Here is a 23,681-nt window from a genome sequence, read left to right as displayed (position 1 = left end):
AGAAGAGATAAGGAAAGAGCTACAAAGGATAAGGTAAGGAAAGAAAGGAAAAGATACATATAAAAGGAAATTTAAGGAAAATGCAAAAAGATGAGAAAAAGGAAAAACAGAAGAGGAAAGACAAAAAAAGAAAGGAAAACCAGGTCATGAAATGTAAGGTAAGAAATGAAGGGAAAGGAGAAACAACAGAAAAGGAAATAAAATAAAATATACACAAAATAAGGGAAGACAGATAGAATTAAAGAAAATTAAATCCCAAAAACTCCAGATGAAAAGCCAAGATGCAAAAAGGGAGCGGTTATTAGAGGGAGCTGGTTATCCAAAGCATCCAAAAACAAACCGCACGGGTTTTCCAACAAATATTTGTTTATTTTGTCTCCACACCATTCAATAAATACAAAAAACAAACCATATTCCATACTCATAAACGACAATGATAGAAAAAAACCCTCATAAAAATATTACTTAATTTGAAACAGAAATAGGAACAACCAAAGCAGAGGAGCAATGAGATCAACAGGAGGGGAAGGCAAAGCTCCGGTTAGTATGACGCTGAAATAACAACCAGCTGAGACTTTTCAAGCTTCTCTTCCAGTGAAACGGCGCTGATCCCGATGACTTCATGAATGATACCGAGTGAAAACTCAATCTGACAACGAATGAAAGTCGCAGATTGGCTGCGGAGACGGGAACGACCCTTTCCGCCAAGTTTTTTCAATGTTTTTCTTTCCTTTTTTTTCAGTTTGTCAACCTTGCTTTGCCATCCAGGAAGTTTACTGTGTTTCTGTATTGCTGATTAGTCGTATTGCTTAATGGTAAAAACACACACACGCACACACACACACACACACACGCATGCGCACACATTCAGACAGATTTGAGCAACACTTTCCTCTCTTTGCAGTGAGAGCAGGGAGAGCTACAGCACAGTAGCATTGGCTGTACTTCAAAAAGAAGCCCTGTCAATGTAATACAATTTGCACAATTTTTAACCAAAATTTCCTAAAACACAGCCGGGAAATGACCTCATTGTACAGCTGTGTTATATTTCTATATTTATATGCCAGTTGTCCTGTTTTGAAAAACAGAGTAAAAAAATGCAAATTCCAGCAAAAACGGCAGGCAGGAAGCGGAGAGCGAAGGTTTCTACAGTCCGGTTGGTCCTCTTCTTTGCTCCATCCCGTCACTTATCAAGTCTTTGGAAAATGTCATTTTATAATGTCTCCGTCTCTGCTCTTCGCTGTTCATTACAATCCTGAAGCTGATAACTGGGTGGGTGTGAGGTGAGGTGAGGAAGGGGAGGAGGAGGGAAGACCCGGTGTGCAGCTCTGGGTTCGGGTCCATCGGGAAGGGAATGGGTTAAATGGGTTAGAGGAAGGTTTGGCGTTGTTTGTGTGGATCATTATCTCACTGTCGGGGTTCGCCTTTTGTCTGGAGCTTTCATCGCCAGGTCGTCTTCCTCTTTGGAATCTACGGAGAACAGAGTTGTAGGATCTCCGTTACGTTACGTTTTAACAGCATTTGAAGCATCATCACAAAACCAAACGTATTTTTTAAAAAGGTTAGCAGCTCCCGAAAGAGACTTCTGAACTCTTTGAAACCTGGAGCAACATCACTTTTGGTCACTTTTTTCCCCCCAAAACATGGGAAAAAACATCAATGACAAAAAATATAGGAAAAAAGACGGAAAAATGTCTATGGAAAAAAAAGAAAGAAGCTGGAGAAAAGCTATATCTACAATTATCATAATTATATTTTATTTCATAATTATATTTTATTTTTTGTGCTTTGAGCCCTTTTTTCCAGCTCATGACCATTTTACTTTTTATTTTTGTTTTATTTAAAAATTTTCAGGGGATTTCCTTGTACTTTTTTTAAAACTAATTTCTTGCTTTTTTGGGTCATTTTTTCAATATTTACAATCTTACAGAATTATTATTACTTGTAAGCACTTCTTCCAGGTCATTTCCTTGTGTTTTTTGTTTTTTTTAAAAAACTTTTTTATTTGTTTTTGTTTGTTTGTTTTTCTTACTAATTTTCATGTAACTTTGCCGTACTTTTTTTTTTTTTACAGATTTGTTGCTAAAATCATTTTTTTCTTTTGTTGCTCATTGCCTTCTTCTCATGTTTTGGAAAGAAATCAAGCCAATTAGTTTGGGTTTCAAAGGGTTAAATGAGTAAATGAACAAGATTTCTCTGTAAATTTAACAGTCAGTAAAATGTTCCGGTTAAGCTGCAAACTTTATTATATTTGAGGTAATGCTGCCTTGTAAAATGTATATCAGCTGCTGGTTTTCTGTAAGTGTGTGTGTGTGTGTGTGTTTGTGTGTTTATTGCTCACCGAGGCATTCAGGACAGCACGCGCCCTCTTTGCGAGTGATATTGGTGCAGGTCAGCACTGGACATTGTTTCCTCTGACACTTGGTCACACCGTGCTGTGGAGGATAAGAAGGGAAAAATGGAGGGTTGGTTAAAAAAAAGGTGTAGAAGCACAGATGAAAGAGACACAATACGGGTCGACCGATGTTCTCCACTATGTTCACCGGTTAGTTCGTCCGTCTGCTGTTTGGTGGTGGCCAGGTGGTGTACAGAGAGTTAATTTAAGCCTTTTCATTGAGAAAATCTGCCTGCTGTGTGTGGAAACTGTCGATGAGAGCGGTGAGTGTGAGCCAAAACAGTAAAGCTGCAGGACGTAAAACCAAAACAACGAGGTGAAAGGTGCTAAAATGCTCCACAGAGCTACAGCAGAATTAGTGATAATTCTCAGTGGGTTCATCACTGAGAGCTCATTACATGGTCATCTGGCCAATTGATCATAAAAAAGCAGATTTAAATTCTAATTCGAATTAAGTCCAGCACCTCTGCCAAAGTGCAGGCTTTAGATCATGAACGGAGCACTTTTATGTTGAAAGAATTTAGTCCGAACTCTGTGTGAACTGTGATTGATTATTATAATACTGTGATGAAAAGACTGTATTTTAATATTCTCTTCCAAATGATAATTTTAATCAAATGAATCAACTTTTAATGAGCTGCCTTCAAGTCATTCTCATCACCAATGACTTTATTTCAGTAACATTTCAGCAAAGAATAATATTTGCACAGGGGTCGTATTTCTTGGCACTTTTCATTACTTACATCACACCAGCAGTTGATGCATTTCATCTCCCCCACCGGCGGTACCCAGGGATGCCAGTTGTCACTGTTCTGATAATAGTTCTTGCCAAATTTGCAGTGCCGCGGGCCATCTGCTTGCATCATGTCACCGTGCTCCAGGCCTGCAGGAGTCTTCTCCTCCTCTGGACACTCCTTACAGCAGTCGGAGGGATTACGCCTGACGGGATGACTGCAGGTCAACACCGGACACGTCACCTTCTCACAGTGGACCTCACCTGAAGATCCCTATGGATATAATGTAGCATTAGCATTAAAGAAAGCACAAAAAGCAGCTGACTTCTTTCTTTTTTTTCACATAAATAGTTGAAACGTCTTAATATTCCCTAAGGTTGAAGTTATAATAAATTCATTTATGCCTCAGTTTCTTTGGAGTCTAGATAAACGATCCATTAAGGGAGTTTTGGAAAGTAAATGCAGACTCGTGTGAATGGGTTTATTGGTGTATATTTACCTTGCAAGTGCAGATGGCACATTTTATGTAGCCAAAGGGAGGCACGAAGGGATGCCACGTGGTTCCTGGAGCGTGCATCTTCTGGTCTCCTTCAAAGTAACAACCTGAGAGAAAGGAAAGAGCAGAAAAAAGCGTTCCAGTCAGCAAGAAAAAGCCGCAGTGTTTCAAAGTTGAAACAGAAATGCAATGAAAGTAAAAAGTACTGAGACGTGTAGAAAGGAGAGACATAATACAAAAGGAAAAGCCTTTAGAAGACAAAATAACAAAAGCCGTGTAAGTGAGAGACAGGAGAGGTATACGTACCCTCAGGATGTTCTTCCACCCTCTCTGGAACTTTCATATCCTTGGGCTCCTTCCTCTCTGAACAGGAAAAAGGAAATGGAGACATAAAAACTGAATTAGTTTTCAACTTTATGATTTCTGTCAGGAGCACTGTGGGAATTCACCCAAAAGAATAAAATCTGCTCACAACTAGGGACTCGAAGCAGTATAACTGCTATAAAACCTAATATTACATATTCATGTTTCTCATTTACAACCAAAATCCGTCTGTCTCACCGTCACAGATGGGACAGCACTTGTCCTGTGGCTGAATGGTTCGAGTGCAGGTCAACACCGGACAGATGACCGGATCACAGATCACTGTTCGCTTCTATATAACAAAACATAGAAAGAAGAGGAGAAATTTTCTTATGAGACACAAGATGGCTCAATATATTAGTAATAAAATGTACTTCCCAGCTTCTCTTTCACTTTTTGAAAAGTGGAGCGCCATCACGTCTCGTGCTGCTTTCAGACGCCTTTCACAAGTATTCAAGGCCTTTGAAGCCTGAGCTAATTCTTGCTATTTCTTTCCTGCAATTTCTTTTAAAAACATGAAAAAAAAGGCAAAGAGCACTTTGGTTCAAAACCACAGGAAACTAGTAGATTTTGAAAAAAAAAAATTAATTAAATTAGGGAAAATTGAAAAAAGATGGGGAGATGTCTAGGGGAAATAGAAAAAAGGCTGGGGAAAAATCTTTAATTATATTTTTGAAATTATGTTACAAAATTATTATGTTTTTGAAGTGATTTTTCCGGGTCATTTTTAAAATTGTTTTTAAATTGTATTAATTTTTAATTTAGTTTAATTTAATTTATTTATTTACAATTTTAGGTTATTTTCTTGTACTTTTTACTGATTTCTTGCTCATTTTTGGGTCATTTCTTCTTTCATTGCCCTTCTTGCAATGTTTTTGAAAGAAATCAAGCCAATTTGCTCAGGATTCAGGGGGTTAAATGTGTCTTTGTGCCGAAGCATGCCTCCTGGTTGATTAAACCATCAGAGAGCTCTTTGAACAAACACATTTACTCGCTGCCTTTGTGCTTGTTGTCTTTACCTGGCAGCTGCAGGAGAAGCACTTGTCGTAGTTGGGGGTCCAGCGGGAGCCGTGAGCGTGGTGCTGGTTCTCAAAGAAGCAGGTATGGGGGTCCTTCTTCAGCTCCTCGGGGTCCTGCACCAACACGTCGTCAATCTCAGCCTCCTCCACCTCCCCCATGGTCCCGAACTCGCAGTTGTTTGGCACATGGACCTGAGAGAGGAAATGTGTAGACAACAGAAAGAAGGGAGAGACGGAGGTGGAAGACATGAAAAGAAAAACAAGAATGCAGCGCAAAGGAGGGAGATGTAGGGGTGAAATGTGTTGAGATGAAAGAGAAGCAGAGCGGAGAAAAAAGAGAAAGGGTTGTTGGGACGTTAGAGATTTGTTGGCCACACCTGACTCCCGGCTGCTCTCAAGCTGATTTGTTAATTGTTCCTAAATGGAGCGTTTCTGTGCTCCCAAGCAGATGGCTGTTTATGTGTTGGACCTGTTTGCTATAAAAACAGCTGGACCCCACTGCTGCCAGTGTGTGTGTGTGTGTGTGTGTGTGTGTGTGTGTCATCACTTTCTTTTAGCTTTAAAGAACTCGTCAAGCACTACACCTGCAAAGCTGCAAATAGGTTTGTGGGCAACTGAGGTCTGTGTCTCTGAACCCCAATAAAACTTTTACTTTCTTCAGCAGCCTCTCCAGGCAGACAGCACCTGCTAGTGAAAGTGTGTGTGAGCGCTAAGTGAGCAATCACACACACACATAAACACTCACACGGTTAAAGGAGGCCCCAAGGACTCGACTACTCTTCTTTCCACAATAAAATCACTTATTTTTTTATTTTGTTTATTGTGTTTTTCCATGCATGAGTTTTATACTGTTGTTACTAACAGGAGACGAGAATGTAGCTAAATTAAAACTGATGATATAAACAAATATATTTAATTGATGTCTTGCTTTTTACATGTTTCTAACTCCTTAAAGCTCCTTTGTGCTCCTGTTTGTACGAAATACGTCCGTTTCAAACATCATGAACCTCCTTATACTTCCATATGTCCTTTATGTTGGCACAGATTCAGCCAACAGATTACACACGATGGTGGCGTCAAGTTTCACATAACAATAAACGCAGCGACGGTGGAGGTCATCATAATGCACCTTTTTAAAGGAGGCAGCGCTGAAGACGTCGGAGGTCTGTGAGACCATTTAACCCTTTGAAACATGGATTGACATCAGTTTTCTCGAGCTGCATTCAGACGCCTTTCACGAGCGCTTTGTGCGGTTATGCCTTTTTTAAAATGTGTTGGCGGTCGAATCTCACAAACTGCGCTACACTAACCCAATGATCTGTGGTGGTGTTGCTCAGTTTGGTTTATATCCATAAACTTTCAGGAAACATGCACGAATTCAGACAAAATCATTTCAGAGTACGGACAGAAGGCTACGTCTTTGTCCATCTGCAAACGTGTCTACCATAAAGCATAAAAGAGCCCTCAGAGGTACTTTCTGACTGGAGTTAGTGTTCTAGGGCATAAATAACTTTAAATATGAATGAAAGATTTGCTCACTTTGACACAAGGTTGGAACTGTCTGATTTATTATGACGAGTCACCTTTTTAAAAGCCAGAGTTTAAGCACAAAATGATCTAATCCCTCCTTTTTGGGCTCTGTTAAACTGGTGGACTCCTTTGCCCTGTTAGCATTTATTGTGCCATGGTTGTAAAACGGTTGTCTTGTCTTGTCTTGTCTTAAAACAGTTCTGTTAGTGTGGTTTGGACCGTTGTGCTGTGACTGAGCTGTAGTTATAAAATGGTTGTGTCATGCTTGTCCAAAGTTGGTGCCACAGGTGTAAAAAAAGGGTTTTGTATTCCATGCCCAGTTTTTTTGTATTTAACCTGCTAATTTTTAGGTTGCTAGTTCTGCTAGTTTTAGTTTTGTGAGAAAATTCACAAATCTTTAAATGCCTGTCATGCCAAAAAAATATCAACTTTGTGTCTTCACAATGTGTTCATGGCAGAATCAGCACCTCTAAAATGTGGGAGACTAAAATCTGTCACTGAAACTGAGACTAATGAATTGTTTTAGAAAAATGTGCATCTCTCTGGGCTTGAGTGAAAATCCTGGCTTCTTCTATTTGACAGCAGAAACTGATTTAAACTGAATAATGAGTTGAAAAAGTCTTGGCTTTTTGTGGCTTTTCTTTACATACCTGTCCTCGAATTTCTCCTCGAGGGTTCGTCTTGGTGCTGACCTGGATGAAGGCCGTTCCCCGGTCCAGGTGTTGCAGTAATTCAACACTGATGTCCTTTAACACTCCCTGAGCCTGGAGGAGAGGGTGTGTGAGTGTGGATTTTTGCATTTATTTGCATGAATGTGTACTGTATGTGTGTGCACGCTGATGTACCTGTGAGCCGTAGAAGCCGGTCAGCAGCCTCTTGTGATTGGTGCTGCTGTCATCTATTTCTCCAATCTCAGCCAGTCCGTGCAGGTGGGCGTTCACAGTGAGGTCGTCGGCCTTGCTGAGGCCCGCGACAACGATCTCATAATGCAGGTGACACTGTCTGTCCACTGACACCCAGGCGTGCCCAGAGGCACCAGTTCTTACTGGGGGAGACACATAGTGTCCAGCCAGAGGAGTGGGCAACTCTGAAAGAAGGAAAATGGGTGATATTTGTGACATTTTTCCATGTATTTTTATGCATTTTATGAATCTCATGACCTCCCTTGCCCTTTTCCCTCCCCTGCCTTCATCGATCCGTACCATGCCTGGGTGCCTCCAGGCCGCTGTAGAGCAGAGCCTTAATCTGCCCCCTCAGCTCCCCCTCCTGGCTGTGTGCCGTGGCCACGTTGATGAACAGCTCGTTCTGCAGCAGCATGTGGATGTGTCGAGCCTCCAGACGACTCCAGCTACCCTGCGCCTGGCCAGTGGCCTTGTTGTACTCTGTTGTCAGGTCATACAGCACAGAGCGCTTGTTCCGCCGCCGCGGCTTCAACTCAATAGTGAGACCAGTGAAGTCACTGGTGAGACCTGCGACCTGAACCTGGACAAGAGGGTGGGGGTGGGGGGAGTGGTTATTAAAGTCCCCTTACACTCAAAAATGTCTTTCAGTTTTTGTTCCTTCTCTTTAGTGTTTGAGCTTCACATTAATCTGCTGAAAGGGAAAAATTTCTGCGTGTCACTTAAAACTCAGCAAAGAGTGGGATTTTATGGGACATCTTGTGTCCAGCACTTAAAATCTTATATTCACAAATTCTGGATTTTCCAGTGATAAAAAGTAGATGTATTTTAAGAATGTTAAGAAGAGAGACTAGGCTATATAACATATTTTAAATACACTGGTGGAATGTAACTTAAGTAAATTTACTCAATTACTGCTCTTAGGTCCAATATTGAGGTAATTTTTTGATATTCTTTACTCCTACTCCACTACATTTTGGAAGCCAATATTGTACATTTTAATCCACTACATTTATTCTACATATCAATTATTCTTTAGATTTAAATTATTAATGAAAATATAATTAACAAATACATCATGATGCATTATATGGATAAAGATAAAACTCTATTGATCCCTTGGGGAAATTCACAAGCTACTCAGTAGTACTTGTATGTATAGTAAAAATACCCCCAGCTTTACCAGCTGTAAAATTAGTGTTCACTTTAATTAATCAATAATTACACAATATTCTAAAATGGGCCATTCTGCATAATGAGTATTAATGTTTTTGTACTTTTTCTTAAATTCAGGACTATTACTTAAAAGTAAGTATTTCTATACTATCTTATTGCTACTTTTACTTCGGTTAAAGATCTGAATGCATTTTCCAGCACTGGAAAAATCATATCAGACACAAATTATGACACAAGTTTTCTTTATCCGTCTTAAAAGATGTCTTTAATTAAAGGAAAGTTTCATTTGTTGTGGTTTAGTTTGACTCTTGATTTTTGGCCTGATTTATTGCTGTTTAGTCAGTTCACAGCCTTTTTGTGGAGCGCATGAAGTTTTTTGTTTTTTAGAAAAGACTGGTGACATTCAGCTTTTCGGATGGCAGATTGTATTTTGGGTTCACTGTTTTTTTTTGTTTCTGATCCAGTTTACACCATCACAAAAAAAAATCAACTAAAACATAAAACATGTTTTTTTGCATAATGCTTTTTTATGTGAGGTCATAATATGTGAAGTCATATCAGGAAGTTTTCTCCTTACCTGATAGTCCAGTGTGCCATTATCGTGCAGGTAGAAGATCGCGGATCCCACACCTCCTGTCTTCCCCGGGGTCAATGCATCACCGCTGGACATCACACTCTGAATAGCTGCAGACAGATTATTAACAAAACTTTAGAGCACATTCCTGCTCAAATATCTTATCTAAAACCATCACTTTTCCCCTCTGACTTTCCCCCCTGAACTATACTACAGCCTGACAGCATGCGAGATGAGGCAATGATTTCTGTCATGTTGAAATTTGCTGTTCAGCCGAGGGGATTGAGAGAATGGGGGCACATTACGTTCCCTCACGTTCTGCAACCGCACACTCGTTCATAATGTCATCCATTCAACAAGAAACAGTCATTGAGGGGACAGATTCAATTGAACCACTAATCAGGAGGCGTTTCTGCTCGTGTAATTGCGTACATGACCTTGGGCCAAAAACATACATGTTGTTGCACTGTCTGGCGAAAACACACCAAAAAAAAAAAAAAAAAAACCCACCCGAGGTTAAGCCTAAGAATGAGGTAACCCTTGTTGAATGCAGCAGCAGGCTTAAAAAGATTGAGCTGAGAGGGCAGGAGGGAATGAGTAACAGGGAAGGATGAGGGAAAAGTGCAGAGAAAAGCATTTGAAAATGACATGAAGACAGAAAAAAGCCAGAAAGGAGGAATGACGCCAAGGATACACAAAGAGGACAGCAGGCGACGGGTTCGAGACGTAAAGGAAAGGAGAGTGAGAAAGTGAAGGAGGAGGAAAGAGAGGGAGAGGAGTGTGCTGGGTTTGAATTCTTCACACATAACGTCAAGCTGTTAATCACAGCACTGGAACACCAGCAGACTGTGACCTTGGCAGCACCACTGCGTGACGGCGTGTAAAACTTGGACTTTTACGTATTTGTGTCTGTTTGTGTGCATAGTTTGGTGCGTGTTAGACAATGAAAGCATCTCTCAAAGTGTTTCAAAGAGCCGGACACCTTGATGTTCAACGTTCAAGTATGTGTCCCATGAAAAGGCCATATGTGCATGCTGCAACGGTTTCAGACCAAAAACCTCTGTCTCTCTGTCTTTCTCACGCACACAGACAGTATTACATACACAGTCCCGGTGGGCCACCAAGTCAAACAGAAGGTCTATAAACATGGTTTTCCCCCAGCGATAAGACTTGAAAGGATGGGGACAGAAAAGAAAGAGAACAAGTATTTATAGAGGAGAATGACAAAAACAGCCACAGATGGACTAGCACAAACCATCTACGACGCAAAACACATTCTTAGTAACCTCTGTGTTTGTTGTCTCCAAAGTGTTTGAGAGACATGGAGAAAACTACAGTGATGTTGAGACATGGCCAGAGAAGTGTTTATGCTTAACATTATGATGTCACCTTTGACCTTGGGTATGAAATTTTATCACTTCATCATTACATCCTATTAGACATTTGTGTGAAATTTAAGACTTCTTGAGTAATGGCCACAAAAGTGTTTTATGAGGTTACAGTGACTTTTGACCACCAAATTGAAATCAGTTCATTCTTGAGTCCAAGTCAATGTTTGTGCCAAACTTGAGGAAACTCAAGTTTCAAGGCCTTCTTTAAATATTGCATTCACCAGAATGAGACGGACACAAGGTTACATTTTCCTTTAACCTTCGACCACCAATTTTTAATCAGGTCATCGTTGAGTCCAAGTGGACGTTTGTGCCAAATTTAAGGGAGGTTTCCTAACGGCGTTCTTGAGATATTGCATTCACGTAAATAAGATGAATGCAAGGTCACAGTGACCTTGACCTTTGACATACGACCACCAAAATTGGATCAGTTCATCCTTGGATCCAAGTGGATGTTTGTGAAAAATGTGAAGAAACATAATTCAGTAGACCTGCGTGACGTGTTTTATTGCAATGACACTTACTGTCACAAGATTTCCTTCCAGTGATGAAGCCAGAGATTTGCTTGGGATCCTGACCCTCGGTTGCCACGGCGATCTCCAGCTGACCACGTGATAACCAGAACAGCTCGCGGCTGTTCAGGTCTGTCAGCACCTCCGCAAAGTCTGGATCCTGCACCAGATTGAAACAGTTAGCTTGTGTTGCTACATGTGGGTCAAAGAGAGAATAAATAAAAAACCATGTCCATTGTAAACAGATGCCTTTACAATAGCAGAAACGAAAATGTCATTTTTAAGCTGTCAGGATGTTGTTGACATGATGTTAGTACAACACTGACATGTTACCAGAGTAACCAAACCAAAGCTTATTTAGATAAAACGACACACTGGTGACATGTTTCCAACTAAAAATGAACTTATCCCTTCAGTTTATACAGAGAGAGCAGAACAGATCCCAGAGCAGAACCATCTCCTCAAGATAAGATTACTTCAGCGATCACAAAGACATCACAAAGTCAGAGACCATTACAGTTGTTGGGTATAGAAACACATGATTTTAAATCACCCCGTTCACAAGCTTAGACCCCGGGCAAAAAATATGGCTTCCATTGCCTTCACATGTTTCATATTGAGTGAAGTTTCATTTCAAGCAGACAGACTGTGGGACGTGGGGTGAGGACGTTGAAAAATGTTGGAGTAATAGGACAGATGTACGAGCGTGTTGAAGAAATGTTACTTTTATGACTTCAGGGCCTCAGTTCAATATAAATATACATGTACCATAAATCCACACAGCGAGGAGCCAAAACAGAGTGGGAACGGAGACGGCGCTGGGCAGAGAGATGGTGACTTATATTGGGGGAAAGTGAATGGATAGAATAATGAGAGTGAAGTAAGGTGCAAAAGGATATATTTGGGTCTGGCATAAATCAAGCAGAGCAATAACACTGTCAGGATTACCGGTCCAATAAAAAATGACCTCACACATTTAAAAATCAGATGTGTGTGCTCGTCTGTGTGAGCATTTAGAGACAGAGAAAATAAAGACTCATCTTCAGCTAGAAATGATGCATGCTGCCTCTGTTACTCAGCTAGACTGAAAATGAGTCAGCGGTTTGGGTTTCAGCGTCAAGCTCGAGGACACTTTGAGGGGTCATGTGGCAGCTGCTGAGCTCGAACTTTTCACATACTTTCACGGACCGTCTCTCTCACCGCTAGGCTCGAAAGAGGCGCATCGGCCCTTCACGCAATTCCTGGCAGAATTAAAAACAGACCCGCCTTTCATCACTCCTCCTCCTGCCTCCTTCCTCCCTCTATCCATCTCAGCCCACAGACCACTAACCACTGACATGTGTGAGGAGTGTGTACGCAGTCCATCCTCTCTACCTCCCCCCCGTCCCTCCCCTCTTCCTCTGTGTCTCTCATCCCTCGCTCACATCTGTCTCCTGCAAAAGTCCCTCTCACACACTTTCTCCCTTCTCTTGTTTTCCCCTCACTCTTCCTCTCCATCCATTTTTCTTGTCATGTCTCAGGGTAGTTAGCTCTGATCAGAGCATCCGCGACAACAGCGCTAGGATGTGGTGACCGGACCACATCCGTCTCAGAGAGGAGGGATGGGGATGGGGACCAGGAGTGTGAGTGTGTTGCTGTGTCATATGTTCCTAACCAACAACAACGTTGCTTCTCCTCCAGTCTTTAATTCATCGTCTGTCCCAGACAAAACCTCCCACTGAATATGATTAATATTGTGTCATTTCTGGATTGTTTTTCCATGTATTTTGTGGAAAACACTCAATATTTTTATTTTTCAAACATGAAGATGAAAATCTTTGGTTCAAAATATTATCAACAGCTTTTATTATTGGCATCAGCTTTGAAAAGCCCATGCGAAACAACTTTCCTGGGACCATTATTGCAAGATGACAGGAGGCCAGAGGCGTTCCTAGGATTTGAAGTGATTCGGGGCTTGGCCTGGACCTCTGTCTGGGTGTCTAGGGATCCTCCCCTGGCATTTTTTTTATCTGCAGCTCCAATCACCATTGATAGAATCACAACACCTGTGTGAATGCTCTAATTTCAGCTCTGGCAAGATGCAATGACGCACTGCCACTAATTACCCCTCTCTTCCTAGACAACGCTAAAACATCAATCCAAATTAGTCTGCACCGGGTTCGAAAGAGAGACTAAGTAATTACGAGGTAAATAAAGACAAGTTTCCACAGACCTCTATCCATGCTGCTTTCTACTGTTTAACTGCTCTGTGGTCTGTCCGTGACGTAGAACAAAACAAACCACACACAGAAAGGCGTACTCATCTGCTGCAGCGCTGGTCCTCTGACAATGGGAAAGCAGTCTACAGCCTATTTTCAGCAGGTTTACCCTCGTTTGAAAACTTGCATGCACACACTAACTTTAGTGGAAAAGAGGTATTATTTTTTGTTAAAAATCCCAGTGTGAATCACTTTATTTTCATTGTGAATTAGAAAATGGTTGACAGGCCACTCGGCAGCCTAATCCATACACGCCCACCAAGCTGATGGTGGCTGTTGGTCGATGCTGGGCCACTAGTGAGCATCTGTTATCTTAGTTTAGCTGATGGCTGGAGTCTTTGCAGTGTGTTTAAGTGCAACTTTTTGCAGTTAGCCTTCATTGCCACTAGTTCTCAGATGTCAGTTTGGTGTGTCGGGGCCTAAAGTGAAGTAGCGTTACCATAGACCATGATTAATGTGTTTTATTACTCACATGAGAGGTGATGTTGGCTTTGATCTCCCTCAGGACGTGTTGGCGGTACATAAGCTGGACTCGGATGGGCACCAAAAGGGGCTCTGACGAGAGAGAAATTTGTCTGTCATAAATATCAAAACTTCAGCATTTTTTTAGAAAGACTATAGCACTGAGATAGAAGAGGCAGAAACTGGTAGACTGAAACTGCAACAGAGACCAAAAAAGAGGATTCTTCCTCAAGAGTTCTTTTAACTTGTATCTTCTGTGGAAAAATTGGTTATCAAGAGTTTTGTTGAGTTTTGAAATCGTTCTTCTTGTCAAACATTTATTTCTCAACCGTCTCGTCTTGCTTCTCACCTTTGTCTTTGTGTTTGATGAGGCCTTGAAGAATAAGGATGAAGTGGAGGTTGTTCTCTGTGTCACTCAGCGTCAACATGGCGATGCCTCCCATGCCTGAATTCTCCTCCTCCGATGTCAGCGTTGAACTGAATGTCTCTGTACACAAGACACATGCACATTACCATACTGAGTGTCTGTATTCTCTTACAGGACCTCTATACAAATACTTCTCTGTAAACAAAGCCCACACTTTTTAGCTGCATTAATCCACACGAGGCTTTTTGAGATTACATGGGAACATATACAATTCCACTGCTTTGTAAATATTGAGTTTATTGTGTACTGCAACACAAAGACAAAGACATACAAATGTCTCACAAAAAATAATGAGCCATCAGAATGCTATAATACCCTGCATGCACACCCACCAGCAAACAGCGCCCTGTGTTTGATGATCTTCCCCTCCACTTCTACTCGTCTGCTCGTCGACGAGGTCATGCTGATGCGCATCTGCTCAGACTGCAGCTGTCGCATTAGAGGCTTTGCCAGGTTCTTCCACACTCCACAGATCTACACACACACGGACAAAAACACAGGCAGGTAAGCTGCAGTGTTGTCACACTGAAAAAGCACACAAACAGACAATGCATGCACATCTGCTAAATGCATCAAACCATGTGATTGTACTCTTGACCCCTGGCTGCAAACCTTCAACATAAAGCCACTGCATCTCCCTGGGAGCTGAGGGAAGAAATGTGGCCGTGTGCCGGCACCTCATAACTTTCAGTTCAGGGGTAATCTCCATTTTAATTAGCCATGCTCTCTGTCCCCCTGCTATACAGTGATGTAACATGTGAAAAATTCTCTTTCCAAAAGTTTTGCTCCAGCAAAGTCCCTCTCCTCCCCCTCTAGTTCCTTTCTTGTGTTGGAGTGTTTTCTCTAAGGTCCTCTGGTGCTCGACACTGACATTTATCTAAAAATAATAATAGGCCAATTTCTGGGACCTGTATTTAGGGGGCTCCTGCCTCGCTGAATGGAGTGTTTTGAGCCTGAAATGGAATGAGGAGATGTGTGTGTGTGTGTATGTGTGTGTGTGTGTGTGTGTGTGTGTGTGTGTTTTGGCAGGAAATGATGTGTAGTGATCGAGCCAGACCTTAGGGAGTGTGTGGACACGCATGCAAAGATACCACTGTTACAGCAACAGATCAGTTTACTGATTTATCAGGATGATATTAGCATTTTATTAAACTCAGTGGTGTTTACCTCTGACGTGACGGCAGTAACTCTCCAATGTGATTTTGAGTGAGTGAGTGCTGATGTTTACCGTAATCAGACTCTGTTTGTGATGTTTAGAAAGCGGCAATGAACCAGAAAGCGAATGTCGCTGTACGTGCGTGCATGTCTAACGTTTATTATCGCAGAGTGAGTTATGGGAGAAGAAGTCAGAGTTTAAGCACAGAGTCATGGAGTGCATCATTCATCATACCAGCACTTAATTTCTCTTTCTCGCAGGAAACACACAGAAACACAGAATAAAAACACAACTAATTGAGGCAAGAGTGAATGATTTTCTATTCAAGTTATGTCTTACCATGTCTGACTGTCCTTTGGGGACTTTGTATTCAAAAGCAGCGGTCCCATCTGAACCTAGGAAGGTTATTTTACTGGGGCGGTCCATTCTGCAAAAATAAGATGGATAAAAATAGATACAAATGTAATGGATTAAGAAATAACTGAATTTTTCCACAGCTTACTCCTTTTCCTTTCTTCTTAATGTTGAAAAACAGACAACAGATGACAGTCTTTTATATTTACAGAGGAAAGGATAGCAGTAATGCTACTGAGGCTGATCAGAAAAAGAGAAGATCATCACCCTCCGAGACTACAGCAACAAAAAAAAAGGAAAAAAAGACGTTTCAGTTGTGACACGTTGTTCATTTTACCTCTGGTATGTGATAGAGAAGGCCAAGCTAGTTCTGGTCAGAGAAAAGCGAGCTCTGGCAACACCGCTGGAGCTGGGCAGCCATGATTCCGTTACTCCTGTCAACACTGCAACAAAGTCTGCAGAAGGAGAGAGAGTTAGATAGTTAATTACTAACATATGCTGAGATAAACATTCCTGTTTATAGTGCTTTTATTATTCAGTGTGTTTGAGTGTGTGTATTTTTGCATGTGTAAGTTCTGTATGAATGTCCTCTCTGTAGCATGTATAATTCATATTTTTAGGGTTTTTTAGTGTTTTAACAAATTGCAGTCCGCTGTGTGGACCATATATCAGTGTAAGTGTGTTGGTGGTCTGTCCACCTGTCTATGGCTGTTCATGCTCACCAGTGCGGCTCTCCCCAGAGCCCAACTCCTCAGAGCTCAGGTAGGATCGGTCATTGTATGATTTGTGGAGGTCATCCTCCTTATCTTTTCCTTTCTCATGGAAATACTCAAAGCTGTCCAGCACAGAATCTGTCTGTTTCTTGTCATCCCCACCTGTAGGAGGGAAAAAAAACAGATGAAAAAGTTAATTAAATGGAGAAACCTGCAGACCGTGAGTAGGACTACCAGTATGCCTAATGCTGGTCTTTGAATGCTGGTATAAATCCATTATAATGTGTTAAAAATCTGTAAAACAGGAATGTATTTTATTATCGTTTTACTTCCTCTTAGCAGAAGCTATATTCTGGTTTCTAAAAAAGACTTTCAATTTCTGCTTTTGAATCTGTTTTATTATCTGCGAAGGTAAGCCAAGTGAATCCAAACATTTCAAAACATTCTGCTTCAAAGTCTGGCGCACAGATGAGACAAAAGCATCGGCTGTTCTCCTTTTTTCCCTTGCTTGTGTTTTTAGTGCGGATGGAGAGTGCGAAATGTGCAGACACGAGCAGCCCAAGAGAACGAGTTCGAAGTCGAGGTAGAGCAAAAAAGGTAGAAATTACAGAAGAAATGTAGGAGATGAGAAGAAGGGACGACGTCAGACACCAATTTTAATTCAACGCTGACGACTACATTCTCTGTGTCTTCCTCACTTCCTCTCTCTCAGCCAGGGGTAACTAACCAGGGTAGTCTCTTGCAGCTGAGGAGCTTTAAGGAGAATTGGGAGTGACACTGGCGTGCGATTCCAACAATGACCTGCTGTTCTACAGAAACTGCTGTGCACTCATACACACACACACACACACACACACTCACTCACACACGGTGTCACATGCAGCAATGCTCACTCACCCAAATGCAGCCCCACTGACACGATGTTGAGAAAGGCAACCGCACACTGGTTCTTAGTCACCCACAAACTTTATTTCTCTGAGGAAGTTTTCGGAGGAGCTCGACAGGACTGTCTGCTTTCTTTCTCAGTGTCTGATTCACACACACACACACACACACACACACACTGACACAGACACACACCACCCACAAATCTAAAATCTCATCATTCCTCTTTCACTCCCTCACACTCTTTTTGCTCCACTGGGCATGCTCGAGGGCTTCTGGGTAGTGTCACTCTCACTTCGCTCCACTTAAGTTAGCAACGCTGTATCCTCAGGTGCTCCAGTCATAACACACACACACACATACACACACATATAAACACACACAAACACATACACACACACACACACACCATTTTCCATCACTTACACAAATATACTAGCTGCTTTGGTGCCAAACCTTAGACAAACACACTCAAACTTTTCCTTAAAACTTTGACCACAACACACACACACTCACTCACACACACACACACACACACACACACAGCACAGTGTTGTCCACACAGCGCTTTACCTTTACTTTCCATTCCATTACCAGACGCACAGCGTAGAAAAACACTCGATCTGCTGAATAACAGTGCGGCATGAAGACCCGCCCTGCGTGCATGTGTGTCTGTGTGAGCATGTGCGGGGAGCTCTAATTCTCTAATAAGGTGGAATTGTGTGCGCAGCAGTGCGTGGACAAGGTAAGTGGCAACGTGTGAATGAGGCTAAATAGATGGGTGGTACTTTCAGTTGTAGCTGGTTAGAGAAAATGTCCATTTGATACGGCTGAATGGAAAATCAATTGACCTGCTCATTACAGCTAACAGCTGCTCTGAAGGCTAACTAGATGACCCAGTGAGAAAGAAAAAGGCGAAGAACTGGGATTACAACAGGGAAAGACCGAGAGGAAGAAGAGTGTATGAATCAACAAAGATTAAACAAAAACAATGGAAAAGAAACTGTTGGATCCCCTCTTCTGAGAGCAATTCATTTTTGTTCTTTCCCATAAGGTTTTGGCAGCTTATTTGCACTTTGAAACTTGAGCAAATTAGCTTGACTTCTTACCAAAACGTGGGATAAAAGCGACAAGCAACTTAACTAGAAATGACTCCAAAATGAGCGAGAAATTCACAAGAAAATTACCTCAATATAAGCCAAAAAAAGTTTAAAAAAAAAAACCTAAAACAAAAAAACATAATTTAAAACCCATAATGATAAGAATTATAAATTCAAATTTGCTAATACACAATAATCCTCCAGCAAATTTAAAGAGCATTTTGGGCAACTTTTGCAGGACATTTCTTGCCAAGTTGCTCATGTTTTTCCCCATGTTCTGGAAGGAAATCAGCCCTGTTTCTCATGTCTCAAAGGTTTAATTGCTTGTGAAAGGCTTAAGAACAGAGCACAAGTAAACCGATGTCAACCCAGATATTAAAGGGTTAAACTGTTTGCTTGTTTTCTCAGCTGACTATTTCATGCATTTATGACAGCTAGAATTTGGATTACAAGTTAAAAAAAAAAAAAGACAGCTTCTGATCTGGAAACCTGAGGGCAGCAGGTGGTGAGACGGGGTCAGCACATGATTACCTTTCGGGCATGTTTTACAGCAGTGTCCTGGCAGCAGGATGGGATCGTCACACTCTGGGTCTGGACAGTCCTGTTTGATGTTCTTACAGTTTACTTTCCCAAACACCTTGCCACGACGACTCTTCTGCTGCCAGAGAAACACCAGAGAAACAGACACATTAGTTGCTCATTAAATCTCAGCTGAAAACACACAGAAAGCTCAGCCTGCAACACACTGTCAGACATGTAGAAAGAAGTCATACTGAGACAAAACTTACAGTTTCGCATTGGCACTGAACACAGTGCATGACACCGAAGGGCTCCCCCAGATCTGGGTGCCATGTGTCTTCCAGAGAATAGGATCGACCTCCGAACGAGCATCCTGTAACACAAACACTGCTGATTAGACATGGCTGTCTTCAGGGTCAAACATCAGGGCGTTATGGTCATAATTCTTTGGCTCTCTGCAAACCAGAGACAGTGAAATTCTATGATTATATACGAGGCTTTTCCTTTTTAATCGTGCTAAAATGAATGATAGGCAGCAAAGAGGAATTTAGATCTGGCAACTAAAGATCCAAGAAGACTTATATTAAGTTCTTTAACAGCAAGAGAAAGTGCAACTGCATGTTTTTTATTAAGTGTCAGACATGCAGGATGACAAACTCTGCAGACTGAGCCGCAGTACCCGTTTTTGCATTTAACAACAAATAAATCCTGCATAGCTCATTGCCCAGGCATGTTGGAGGCAACCAAAACTCACTGGATGCCTCATGAGTTTTTGGGACTCAACCTTGCATCCTGTCTCATCTAAATGATCCATGAGCAGGCGAGGGAGACATTCAATTTTCCAGTAAAAGATTATCAGAGATTCCCAGAAATATGCACAATGTAGGTCAAACCTTTAAAGAAAAAAAATCTAAAGTAACTGAATTAAGTTTGATGGCATGCTATAAATGTGCTATTATAGTAAACAGCATCAGGAAAAGGGAGTAAGAAGTACTGTAAAGTAGCTACATTCAGTTTATATTTAACTCATCCTAAAACAGTGGTTCCCAACAGGTGGGTTGCAGTCCAGAAGTGGGTTGGGGATTTATTCTGAATGGACAGCAAGTGACTTGCAAACATGGCAAGTTTGTACAAAACATACTTCATTTTGAAGTGCCGTTTCCTGCTGTAGAGTGAGATGTTTGTTTTTTTTCCCTGATCACAGAGCTGATTACCTGATTACCTGGCAAAGATGATCTTTTGAAATTTGAAGGACATTTTTGGCCAAGTTGCTCAGTGCCTTTTCCCAAATCAGTTTGTTCGGATTTCAATACATTGCGTTGATCCAGGTTGCAAAGGGTTAATATAGGGAGTGCATTGTATATAAGATTACAGGAGATAAAAATAGCTTTCATAGTGTTATTATTACTATACTAAAGTCATAATTGGGTGTTAGTCACACTGTGTTACTACAGCAGTATTATAGGGATCTTTGGTTAGGATAACTGCCTGTAAGTGTGTGGTGTGGAAAGTGAGCGCGCACGTACACACACACACAAACGTGACGTTACCCCTCGCCAGCTTCGCTCGAGCTGATGGCCTGCCTCACTCACTGCTACCAACCTGGTTCACATTATTCTTTCATTAAAGTGACTGCACACTTTAAACAGTCCAGTCCAGTTAAAGGGGAGCCAAACTGTGAGCCGCTCGCCTCGCCTGCAACTTCTGTCCTCTGCTGAAATAAATCATCCGAGAGGAGCCAATGCTTGTAATGGAAAGTCGATTGATTACAGTTTCCAGCGGTGAATTACACGTTGAGGCAGGCGGCGGTTAACGTGGAGTTCCCACAGTTTTGAACTCCAGAGTTAGTTACCTTGTAAAAACCGCAATGAGCTTTGTACGTAGGGGCTTTCACACATGAATCAAATGGCATTCACTGCGGTTATGACTCAGATGTTTGCCGCTAGTTTACACATGAAGCAGCCCAGGCACTAGAGAACAATTCAAGGAAACATGGAAATTCACTTAAAACTGGGTATGTCTGCTATAACAGTGGAAGATTTTTAACTTTTTAAGATTCATGTTAATTAAAAAAAAAAAAAAGCTAGTCTTGTTACTGCGACGCTTCACTTTCGAATTTAGGGCATAACCTGGCGCAGGACGCACCATAATACTCCAAGCTTCATTGGAAAATTATACAATTTAAATGCCTCTTGTTTTTGTAGCAAAAACTATGCAAAGTTCACTCTTGCACTTCATCTGGTGACAGTAATAGCGTGTCTTCTGTAATTTGGCATAAGTGTTATATCAAATGACAGCTGTCCTTTTCCCCCCTTAACTTTAACAGTTAGCTACTCAGTGCTCGCTGCTGCCCCCCTCGGCCTGTTTTGGGTCAAAAACTACGGAAAGGAGGGTTTACTAGATTTGATGCTTGAAACTGTTGGTAGAACTGTTGGTATTTTCTCGGCTATTGGGCAAATTACCGACTAATTCAATGAAATAATGTATAGCAGGCTAACTTTACAGTCACACAGAGCCACAACATGGTCACATTAGAAATTAGGCTACACATTTTGAACGTTTTGTTTCCTTTGCGCGTTCTCTGGACTCATTTGCGCCATGGCAGGGCACGATTTTGACATACAAGACACAAAGTAAATAATGTTCGAGTACGTGTGTTAGTTTTCTTACCTGACAAGGCTTTGGAGGGCACCGGTTCTCTCTCTGACTGAATGGGCAGAGCGGAAGACTTGAGCCGCGAGGCCGCTCCGGTGTGCAGCCACGCGCAGCTCAGTACGCACAGCAAGGAGCGTAGCGCGCGGGGAACCAGCATCCCAAAACCCTCCTCTCTGTATGTCTCTCCTCAAAATATGTCCCTCAAACCTTCCGATATCGAGTACTTTATGGAGCCTCAAGTCGACTAACTGCACACCCTGATAAAAAGTTTTTCTCCTCGCGTCCAAGTTTCCTCCTCACGTTGTCATGAGTTTCAAAGTCTCCTGTTTTAAATCATCCGAGTTTCAGTCATGCAGAGGTTTTCCGAAGACAGGACATAGCCAAGTGAACAGTATGTCTTTCCTCAGTACCAGCAGCCTCCTCAGAGTCCCGTCCCTTTCTGTTTTATAGCCTGCTTCCCTGACAGCTTGAAGCGGCCACCGACCGGGAGGAGGGGGGAGAGATGATGGGAGGGGGAGGGGGTGGGTGATGGAAAAGGGAAATTGACGCCCCTATCAATTCACTAACGCTTAAGATATGGAAACGAGCCTGTGTCTGATTCATTTTATCGGCTACCAAAACTTCCAGAGCACTTTTTGCCCCAAAAGTTCTGGGGACACAGTAAAACTAGAAATATTATAGTGAAAAAAAGAGAATGGACGTTTCCCTCAATGATTATTTTTAGCTTTTCTGCAATAAATAAATGAATAAATAAGAATAATGTGTTTTATTGATTACAAGTATAGTTGTGTTGCATTTACCTTAGTTGTAAAACCTTTGTTCGGTGGGGATTTAACCATATAAAGAGTGGTGGAGCAAGTAGCCTACTGAGATCTTTTTTTAAAAAAAAATAGCAACTGTAAAAATAAACTATTTGCTTTAACTTAAAAAAAAGTTAAATCATTACGAAATTACCTCAACTTGTCTTCTCAAATTCAACCAACTTAAAAATGTAAGGCAGCCCGGACAACACTATTTCTTAGATGTGGATACTTTGTCCACCACTGCTGTAAAGTACCTGAAGTAATCAAATAAATGTAGAGGAGTATAAACATATGATATTTGGCTCCAAGATGGAGTGGAGAAGTATGAAATAGCAGAAAATGTAAATACTCAAGTACCTTAAGTTGTACTGAAGAAAAGTACTTGAGTAAATGTATTTAGTTACTTTCCACCACTGCATATGTTATTCTGAACAGACTTTATCATGTTTTTTTTCATCATTTGGCTTTCTGGTCAGGTTCATAGTATACGAAAGAAAGAAAGAAAGAAAGAAAGAAAGAAAGAAAAAAGAAAATATTTAAAAACAAACAAACTGTTTTTTAATTTTTTTTTTATTGAGGAAAGTTATTGTACAGGCCGCCTTTTAAGACGACTGAGTCCAAAAATAGAAGTTAAGGTAATTGTGTAATGATTCAACTTGTCTTCACAAATTCAATCAATTTAAAAAAATGAAGGTGGTCCGGAAACTAACTTCACTGAGCAAAACAAAGATTTTATCTCTAAAGTTTGTGGCACATTCTTTGTTTACTGGTTTTATTGAGTTTATCTGATGATGTAACCAAGATGAAAGGAAAAAGTTATTATAGTGGTGGTATTTGGTACGAAATGCACCCATATTGTTTCATTTTTTATTTAACATAACCTCCACAGATTAATGGATCATTGCTCTGATTTTGGCGCTCTGCAACAATGACAAAACCTAAAAAATCTGCTCAGTACTTTGTGCCATACTTCAGTCGGTTGACACCGATGACTTAGAACTACATCAGTGCTCCCGTGGAGAGAAAGTGTGAATCTCCAGATCATGTACAGTAAGGAATGTGTGAGTGTCTGCTGCTGTGGCTGGCTGCGCCGTCTATTTTTTCAAGTGTGTTGGGAGCTGAGACCTAAGTGACTTAACAGAAACAAATGAAAATAGCTGGAATACCTCAAGGCAACCCGCTTCAATTTGTCCTGGCCCTCTGCAACCCTCTGTCCTCCTTCAGACCTCAAAAACTGTTGCTTTTGGCTTGCCTGAAAGC

At 41.3% G+C, this 23,681-nt stretch overlaps 1 protein-coding gene across 2 annotated transcripts; it reads right to left on the bottom strand.

Annotated features, from left to right (window-relative positions):
• Window positions 1–231: 231 nt before the first annotated feature.
• Window positions 232–22,070, bottom strand: chrd (chordin). 2 transcript variants are annotated; one of them, XM_042486664.2, is made up of 21 exons: window positions 21,634–22,070; window positions 19,233–19,336; window positions 18,976–19,102; window positions 16,469–16,621; window positions 16,084–16,201; window positions 15,732–15,819; window positions 14,569–14,710; window positions 14,159–14,296; window positions 13,820–13,902; window positions 11,102–11,249; window positions 9,190–9,296; window positions 7,740–8,019; window positions 7,383–7,624; window positions 7,188–7,301; window positions 5,008–5,199; window positions 4,187–4,280; window positions 3,932–3,988; window positions 3,629–3,732; window positions 3,139–3,402; window positions 2,342–2,435; window positions 232–1,470 (listed from the first exon to the last, which is right to left on the bottom strand). In XM_042486664.2, the coding sequence occupies exons 1-21, from the start codon at window positions 21,773–21,775 to the stop codon at window positions 1,403–1,405; spliced, it is 2,859 nt and encodes a 952-aa protein (XP_042342598.2). In that variant the 5' UTR covers window positions 21,776–22,070; the 3' UTR covers window positions 232–1,402. The 2 variants fall into 2 exon arrangements, with proteins under 2 accessions (XP_042342598.2, XP_042342599.2); XM_042486665.2 differs by having other exon boundaries at window positions 18,976–19,099.
• Window positions 22,071–23,681: the final 1,611 nt, after the last annotated feature.

This window comes from Plectropomus leopardus, chromosome 6, assembly GCF_026936395.1.
Source record: "Plectropomus leopardus strain MGB_pleo_1.0 chromosome 6, ASM2693639v1, whole genome shotgun sequence".
In the NCBI taxonomy this organism is placed as follows: Eukaryota; Metazoa; Chordata; class Actinopteri; order Perciformes; family Serranidae; genus Plectropomus; species Plectropomus leopardus.
Note: the sequence above shows the minus strand (reverse complement) of the source record. Positions and strands in the feature narration are given on the sequence as shown.

Bases quoted from the DNA above. Each gene is read 5' to 3' on its own strand.
- chrd (XM_042486664.2), bottom strand. From the start codon at position 21,775: ATGCTGGTTCCCCGCGCGCTACGCTCCTTGCTGTGCGTACTGAGCTGC. The intron at 7,625-7,739 runs GTACGGATCGAT...TCCTTCTTTCAG, and splicing joins CCTGGAGGCACCCAGGCATG to AGTTGCCCACTCCTCTGGCT. The intron at 3,733-3,931 runs GTACGTATACCT...CCTTTCTCTCAG, and splicing joins GGTGGAAGAACATCCTGAGG to GTTGTTACTTTGAAGGAGAC.